We start from the raw sequence: 9134 nt of genomic DNA on the forward strand, positions 1-9134 counted from the left end.
CACCGAGGGGGCGACTCCCCTCTCTCCGTCTCGTCCCAGCCAAGGCTCTCCTACCGCCCGGCCTTCTCAACCGACGGCCACCAGTCTCACGGCGGCCCCAAGTGGCATTCCCACCATTTCTGACATGTCTCTAATGTCAATGTCTAGTGAAATTATGTATACTTTTGGTAGTGGACTTTCTACATCTGCATCAATGACAGGTTATCTCACATTTTTCTTATCGTTTGTCAGAGAGCTTCTTTTTTTTTTAATGTGTTTATCTTCCACCTAGCTATGTCTTATTTTTCATATCCCTAGTTTCTTCTCTCAACTCTTTCTCTGATATCAATGAAAGTTCTGTTTTTCTGTTGTTTTGAATTTTTTTATACTCTGTGATTTTGTATATTGCCTCTGTTTTTATAGAATAATGAACTTTTTATTCGAAGATTAATCTTTTGCCCAAATCCTTAATTTGTCTTCGTACTTCTTATAATCTTTTTTGTAGCAGTCCTATGTTCTTATGATGTTTTTGCTTATTGCTTTTCCCCACTGCCACAGCCTGCTCTGATGAATCCTGTGTCTTTCCGTCTACTTCCATTCCTTTCAGCTCAATAGGTTTATGTGATGATCTCAACACTATTGAAAATCTTAGTTTTTGTCATGAAGCCCCATACATTCCTTTTCCTCTACTGTTGTCTCTGGACAAATGTGCACCCGCACTCTCAGGATTCCACTGTGTTCATCACCACTAATTATTCTGCCAAGCCAACCACTCCTCCTTCTTTCAACTCTGCCATAGACAGTCATATTTCTGCGTTCTCTTTTGCTTCCACTTCAGTTTCTACAATGAAAGCCTTCTCTGAACAATAGCCGCTACCCTTAGTGAAGGATCTACAATATTCCAAATCATCCCATCTTTATCAGCCCCAATAATGTCCTCCCACAGCTTCTGCACTGCAGTCCCTGCTGCTTCTCTTTCAGTTTTCCCTGGGCGCCCCTCCAGGCCAGACTCTGATTCTTCTTCGGTTGTTCCCACTTCAGGTTTAGCTCCTCCTTTGTCCTCCCCTTCACCTGACTCTAGCTCTTCTCCAGTCCCTCAGCTCAATACCACTTCAACTCTCCTTTCTCCATGCACTATAACCTACCTCACTGTCCTGACAACACACTCTCCAAACAAGACAGGAAGGAGTTTTCACTGTAAACATACTCGGCATTCTCTCCTCCTCTTCCATCAGCAGCTGAATGGACTTTGACCTATTTGTGGTCTTTTTCTTCCACCCATCCAGCTCTCTAATCACCAGTGCATGTCTTCCCTACCATGGAAGTTGTCCTCTTTTCATGTATAAGGTTCTCTCTCTCTCTCTCTCTCTTTTTTTTTGCTTGTTCTCTTGTATCTTTTGTATCCTTATTCTCTGTTGTTCCTCTTCACATTTCCTTTCCCTGAATGAGCTTACCTCCTTCTTTCCTCACTATCTCCTGGGGACTGAGGTGAGGACAGAATGGTCTCAGCTACATGTGTGATCATCTAGTCTCATCTCCTTCTTTTGGTGCCATGTCTGGATAATGGGACCTAGAATAGGAATCAGTGCTTTTATCTCTCAGCTTCCTTGGTGACCAGTGTGAATTCTACCCTTCCACAGGCTATTGTGAGAACGGGGCAACCTGGGATGGAAAGAAGTGTGTCTGTCCACAAGGCTTCTTTGGTTACCAGTGCGAGTCCCTCTTATATGTCATCCCTATAGGTAATGAGCTTTTTTTGTTTTGTTTTTGTTTTTTAACTTTTTATTGTGATTTGGGTGAAAGTTTACATATCAAGTTGGTTTTCCATTCAGCAATTTATACACATGTAACAGCACCCTTCCCACTTCCTCCCTGCGTTTACCATTTCCATCTGACCTTCTTTCCTAAGACTTCTTACTCCTGAGTTTCATCCCTGGACAGATGCTTTCCTTTGATCTTCTATGGCTGGTTACTCTAGGCAATGTGTACTTCTCGGTGTTATTGTTCAACTTATAAGCTTGTCTACTGTTTGCCTGAATGTTGAGCCACAGGGGTGAGTTCAGTTCCAGGTTTAAAGGGTGGCTAGGTCCGAGGTAGGTTAATGATTTTTTTGAGACCTTCAAATCTTCCCGAAATTTTTTAACCACCTAAACTAGGATGGCAGTGCTGGAAGAGATCACACACTACCACACCTTCCTTTTGCAGAGAGAGGAGATAATGTGACTTATGCTCCAGGCCACACTGCAGTCAGAACACAGCCTTCTGACTCCTTTGACCCACCTCATATGTCCCTGTCATCAGGGCATTTCTATCAGAATCCTTTCTGGAATCCTCAATTTAACACTGGTCCTCGGAGACAAGGAGCAGAAGTCTTAGCCGTCCTACCCACCTCTTGAGTTTCCAACCCTCTCTCCTGCTCACTTCTGCTACCTCTATGAGATCAACAGGCAGAGCAGTAATCAATTCTTGGACATTCCTGGGAGGTTGCTGTCTCATGCAAAATGTGGCCTGTTCCCACAGAAATCCCGGAAAAAATCAATGCTACTGTAGAAGTGTTAGTGAAAGTCACTAACAGGAATTTCACGGGAGACCTGGAAAACACATCCTCCACAGAATTCCAGAACTTCAAGAAACTCTTCAAGGATCGGGTAAAGCAGGGAAAGCCCAGGTTCCCCAGGGAGGAAGTTGGATGTGAGAGGAGTGTGCAGCATCTCATCCTGAATGAGTGATCTGAGCTTCTTGGCTCCCAGGTCCTCTCAGTCTTCCCAAATCCTGAGAGGTGGTTCTCTGAGAAGTGATCATCCTTGGACCCACCCTACCCAAATCTTGAGCAGAGAAGACATCCTTCTTCTTTCCCTTCCTTCTTCCTATGAGCCATTACATGGGTTCCCTGTCCCCAAGGTAGGAAACAGGGTTGCTGCAGGCTCCAGCCATGTGTGAGGAAGTAACTCGGTTGTCTTATTTCTTTCAGATGGATAAAGTTTACGAGGAACTTCTTGCTTATAGAGGCGTGAATGTTAGGAAACTGCTGTGAGTATGTGGGAGGACAGATTTGTAGACTGTGGGAAGACCCTCTCTCTGTCTTTGCCCTTCTGTCTCCTCCTGGGAAGAATGGCTAGAATAGTTGCTTGATTGGTCCAGAGGGTCCATGTGCCCCTAGGCTACACCTGAGATCATCATTCATTCTTTCAACAAACATTTCAACAAAAAAGCCTACCCTATGCCCTGTGCTATGTGCTGGGAACACAGGGGTCTCTGCTTTCATGGAGGTTAGAGTGGCAGGGCACAGATAGCAATTCAGCTGTATAGTTAGGTTCAAATTAGGATACAAAAGGCATGGGGTGCAATGGGAGGGGTCCCTAATGCAGGCACTGGTTGAATGGACGGAATGCTTCCTGGAAGAAGTCACAGCTAAGTTGAGGCTTTGGAGGACGAGAAGGAATGAACCAAGGAGAGAGAAGGGAGAGGGAGAGTGTTACAGCAGAGGGAGTAGAACTCAGAGGAGAGAGAGAAGAGGGCAGATTCCAAGAACTCCAAAATGTTCAGAAGGACTGGCTGCAAGAAGGAAAGGGGATCACAAAGGGGGAGAAGGCTGAAAGACAACCCATATAAAATTATTTAGACTTTGGCACATTGATAGCTTGAGCCCACCAGTGCTATTATGTGGATGGATCAGCTAGGCTGCGGCACAGAAGAGGCGTCCCAGGAAAGACTCACGGGCTGCATCAACATTCCAGGGACAGGCAGAGGAAGCAGAGCCCCCCAAAGAAGATTGGACAGAAGCAGATAGAGGGATGGGGAGGGAACTGGAGAGTGTGTGTCCCAGTGCTGGGGAAGACATGGCTTCAGGAAGAAGGGAGACAGCACCATCAAGGGCCCTTATCATGTTGGGGTTCATGTGGAAGTTTCCGTAACTCAGCATCTCACAATGTCTTTGACCAGAGACTTTGCCTCCAGATCCCTTTCCTTAGCAGCATCATTAACTGTTTAATAAGAAACTTCTGGGTTGGAAGTTATATTTCTAGTGATCTCATCTTCTTCATGGTAAAGAGCTCACTTATTTAATTTTTAAAACAATCCAAGAGCCTCTACTTTTTTTGTTTGTGTGGGTGTCCTAGCATATGTTGTTGTTGTTATGTGCCATCAAGTTGGACTCGACTCATAGTGACCCCTCCTTGGGTTTCCGAGGCAGTATCACTATGGAAGTAGATTGCCCAACCTTCCTTCCGAGAAGTGGCTGGTGGGTTTGAACTGCCAACCTTCTGGCTAGCAGTCAAATGCCTTAGGCACTATGCTACCAGAGCTCCTGTCCTAGCATATAGTCTATATATATGTGTGCTAGAGAAGAATGTGTTGTTTTGCTGCTGGGTGGAGTGTTCTATATGTATCCATCATGTCCCATTGGCTTATGGTTTTATTTCAGTTCTCAATGTCCTTAGTGATATTCTTTTTAGATATTCTGTTTGTAATTGAAAGTGGTATGTTAAGGTTCCCTACTATTATTGTGAGGAGCTCTGGTAGCATAGTGCCTAAGGCACTTGACTACTAACCAGAAGGCTGGTGGTTCAAACCCACCAGCCACTCCTCAGAAAGAAGGTTGGGCAATCTCCTTCCATAGTGATACTGCCTCGGAAACCCAAGGAGGGGTCGCTATGAGTCGGATCCGACTCCATGAGTTTGGTTCAGTTTTGGAATGATGCTGAACATCCTTTTATTTGTTTTATGAGTTGAGGCCAACTCGACAGCACATAACAACAACAGCAACTATTATTGTGGAGTGGTCTATTTCTCCTTTCATATTAGTCAGTGTTTGTTCTATGTATTTTAGAGCATTGTTGTTGGGTGCATATATATTTATCATTGTTATGTCTACTTGCTGGATTGACCCATTTATTATTTTAATCACTTGTAATAGATTTTGATTGAAAGTCTATTTTAACTGATATAAGTATGGTACCCCTGCTCTTTTTTGTTATGGGTTGCATGGGATATTTTTTCCCATTCTTTTATTTTTCAGTCTGTGTCCTTATGTCTAAGGTGTGTTTCTTATAGACAGCAAAGGGATGGATCTTTTTTTTTTTTTTTCGTTTGTTTGTTCCCCAAAACATTCTGTCTTTTGCTGGAATATTTAGTTGATTTATATTTCACTCATTGACATCTGTTGTCATCACTGATAATCCAAGATGTTAAACTGGTTAGCTGACCAGTGCCCTCTAGGTTGCTAGCTACTTAAGGGAAGGGTCTCTGTTCTATTCTGCCTCTGGGTCATATGGCTCATCACCCCTCTTCCTTCTCCGGCCCCACTGGCTGGGAGGCTAGCAACATGACATAACTGATGAGTTGACCATCCTGGTTTCAGCAATGGCAGCATCGTGGTGAGACATGACGTGATCCTCCAGATCAACTACACTTTAGATTTTCAGGATGTGCTTAAAGACCTCATTAAGACTGTAAAGGCCAAGATTGTTAATGAAACCACCAAGCTACAGGACCCTAACAAGTGTCAAGGTACACCCTCCAGAAAGCCCTTGATGGTGGTGGGGAAAATTCAAGAGGGGCCCTTAGAGAGGTCTCAGCCTCCTCCTCCCCAACTCACCTCTTCTGGAACTCCAGAGGCCAGGTCCAGGTTGCCTTCCCTCCTTCTAGGCCCAGGCTGGGGTTGTCATCAGCCTTGATCTCTCACTGTGTGTCTGGGATGGGCCCCTGGTGAAGGGTGTGGCAGAGAAGAAAGGGGAGGCCTGGCTACACCCAAGGAGACAGAAAAGAGCACCCCTGTTTTGTCCTTTTCCACCCGCCCTTGACAGAAACCTCAGTCTTGTGCTACAGTGAGGTGGACACGGACGTGAATGAGACCCCAAAACTGAGCTTTGACCCCAAGGGTAAGTAGCATGGGCAGTGTTTGGGGGGTTGCAGACTGTAGGTGGTAAAGTGTGGGGATCCGGGGTGCTTTAGTTAGGCTGATGTCTGCTCTCTGCTCCTCACTCCAGAGCAGTGCATGAGGAAAGCTCCAAAGGACTTTGCCCAGTTCTACTATGTGGATGAACTGGACAACAGGCTGGTCTGTGTGACTAACTGCACTGCAGGGACGAAGACACAACTGGACTGTCACCAGGGCACCTGCCAGCTGCAGCGCAGTGGCCCCCGCTGCCTGTGAGTGCCTGCCCCTATGAACCCAGCATCCACCCTGTCTTGGAGGAAGGGCAGAGTAGGGGTGGGAAGAGCTCAGAAGGTGCCTTCTTCCTTGCTCCTCTTTCCCCACTAGCCTGGGTGTCCTTTCCTCTTCTACAACCCCCTTCTCTTTCCCTGGTCTCCCATGCCCCACTCTCCACCTCAGTGAGGGGCACAGTCAGATTCCTAGATATGGACACCTAGAACTGATTAACCTCTTTCTGAGAAATTCTGAGTTATCAACTTCCAAATCTGTATCTGTTTCTCTTTCTGTGCCTGTATATATACATATCTTCAAAGAGCCCTAGTGGTGCAAATGGTAAGCACTCAGCTGCTAACCAAAAGGTTGGTAGTTCAAACCCACGCAATGGCTCTGCAGAAGGAAGACCTAGTAGTGTGCTCCAATAAAGATTATAGTTCTACTCTGCCACTAGGGTCACTATGAGTGAGCATCAGCCCAATGGCACCTAACAACAGCGACAACAACAACATCTAAGTCATCAATTTCCTTTACGTCATATCAGCCACAGGGCCATTATCATCTCTAGCTGTACAGGGCTCTAAGTTCAAGACCATAAACTAAAAGCAAGATAAGAAACTTGATAAAATATGTTTTATGTAACAGTATCTCAGAGATTAAATGGGTAAATATCATGTATCTCAGACAAGGCACCCAACACTCTCAGGTCCCTCTGAACCACACCTATTTCAACTCCTGCTCTGCAACCCCCCTCCCCATTACCCCTTCCTCCTCCCCCACTGCCCATTAGCCTGAGGGAGTCAGAGACTCTTGGAGGGAGGGCTGGTTTCCTGTGCTTCAGACATTTATTTTTTCTCTTGGGGGACGGGCTGAGAGGGATGGCCTGCCCTAAGCTTGTGTGTACCCCAGGTGCCCAACCTCAAACACGCATTGGCACTGGGGAGAGACCTGCGAGTGGAGCACTAGCAAGAGCCTGGTGTACGGGAGCGTGGGAGCCGTGGTGGCGGTACTGGTGGTCACAGTGGTTGTCCTGGCCATCTTTCTGGGCCGATACCAGAAAAGACTGAAAAGGTGAGCATCTGATGGCCTGGGCAAGGCAGCCATCACTGTAGGCCCAGAGAGTGGGGATGTGAGCAGGGACCTCAGGTTGGCTGGCCTCTGAATGTCCCAAGGTTATGGAAGGAGTCCTCATTTTGGACAGTGCCCAAGGCCACTGCCAGAACATGCTCTGAGAATCACACAACATATGGGGAGGAACCAGGAGAACATTCCAAGGCCACATAGGGGAGTGAAGGGCAGAGCCTTGCGTGGGGGCAGGCTGTGGCAATGTGACTCTTCATTCTTTGCTGCTGTCACCATCTAGGGCAGTGACACTGTCCCCTGCTATTCCTGAGTGTGGAGGATCAGAGTCTGCTGAGCTCTTCTCCTCTGTCTCCTTGCCACCAGCTGACAGGCCCCATGGTATTTCTATTAGCAGGCAGGAGTACAATGTGTCTCATGATTGGCAAGAAGAAGATGTCTCTGGAAGTTTCCAGAACACAGGCTTCTGGGAAGGTACTGCCTACCAAGGGCAAGGGTGGGGGTGGGAAAAAGGAGGGAAGATCCTCACACACTGTTGCTATAGGACTGACATGAGCACCCGGACTGACTGCCCTGATGTTCTGTGGCCATGGGGGTGACAAGGGTGTCCTGCCAGCCCATCTCACACCTCCTCTGGCAGCTGGGTTTGTGCACCTCTCTGCTAAGCTGCCTCCAAAGGCTCCCAGGGAATCCTCCAAGTTCTGCGGCCTCCTGGCCCCCTATAAGCATCCCCTATTGGCCTTCTAGACTTTTCTCCTGCTCCTCTTCTTCAATTGGGAAGAGAGGAGGATGGAGCCACTGTGAAGGGCAGACAGAGCATCAGGAACCAGTAAGAGATGGTCCAGAGGTACAGGGAGACCGGGAGAGCCCAGAACCGTGGGCCTGGCAGCCAAGAAGGGCAATCTGCTGGGGTGGGGCAGCACTGAGCCCAGTAGGACTGAGATAGGGAATGATGAACACACACAGTGAGGACCAAGCAACAGGAAAAGTTCTAGCAAAGTTGTCTGCTGTGGTTACCGTTGCTAGGAGGAAGCTACGGCTAACTGAGTAACCCTTCCTCCTGCTCCCCACCTCCTTGCACAGCCATGACTTTTGACCTCGCGCTGCTCAGATCCTCTCAGGCTGCTTCCTCTGTTCCTGGACCACACTGGCCAGCTCCCCAGAGCTGGCCACAACCATCAAGGCCCCATAAAAGGCCATCAATGGCGGAAAGACAGACAGTAGGAAAATCATTTAGGGAGATATTGGACTGACTCTTCAAAACCTGTTCTTTTTACTGGAAAACAAATCTCTCCCTGGGCTTCCCTAGCCTCCTCCAGGCGCCCTCTCACCCCAGTGCCTCTCCCTACAGATAAGAATCTGAAGGACAGATTCGGCCTTGATACCACTTACAGCCACTTCCGGCCCTCCCTGGACAATGTGGACTGCACTGCGGAGGTGACTCAGGACCCCTCCCTAGCTAGGAGCTATCCCTTCCCCACAGCTCTCATCCTTCACCGCCCAGGGGCTGTCTGGGGAGGGCAGGACAAACTCAACCACTTGCCTGGTCACCTCCCATCCTTTCCCCAGAGAGGGGCTCCCTCAACTCTAGAAGCAGTAATAGAACTGGAAGGATCCAACCATCATGCAAAGCCCCCTTGGCCTCACCCTTGTCTCTCCTACCCCCCAGCTCCACATGCAGAAGCCGAAGGTGGTGACATCGGCTCAGTGAATAATTCATCTGGATGTCAAAGACAAGACAGGAGCAAGCGGAAAAATCCCTCTGCTCCTTACGCTACTCCCACTCCAACCCCACCCATGCCCTGGTTCGGTCAAGAGGAAACTAGAGTGAGGAACCAAGGCTGAGACTAGAGTCTCCTTGGAGTGAGCTGCTGTGTCTGTCCCTGCCAGGCACCTGCTGGGAAGGTGGGTGGGGGCTGTGAGACAG

The 9134-nt window shown here is 47.9% G+C and overlaps 1 protein-coding gene across 1 annotated transcript; it reads left to right on the plus strand.

Annotated features, from left to right (window-relative positions):
• Window positions 1–1597: 1597 nt before the first annotated feature.
• LOC103198151 (mucin-12-like) lies at window positions 1598–8918 on the plus strand (the record flags this gene model as incomplete). Its single annotated transcript, XM_007942267.1, has 10 exons — window positions 1598–1721; window positions 2500–2627; window positions 2951–3009; window positions 5339–5487; window positions 5784–5858; window positions 5967–6129; window positions 7037–7198; window positions 7491–7681; window positions 8559–8644; window positions 8877–8918. Coding segments are annotated over 10 exons (1179 nt in total), but the record flags the coding sequence as incomplete, so codon positions are not given.
• Between the last annotated feature and the right edge of the window lie 216 nt (window positions 8919–9134).

This window comes from Orycteropus afer, unplaced genomic scaffold, assembly GCF_000298275.1.
Source record: "Orycteropus afer afer isolate SDZICR_OR568_19922 unplaced genomic scaffold, OryAfe1.0 scaffold00006, whole genome shotgun sequence".
Taxonomy (NCBI): domain Eukaryota; kingdom Metazoa; phylum Chordata; class Mammalia; order Tubulidentata; family Orycteropodidae; genus Orycteropus; species Orycteropus afer.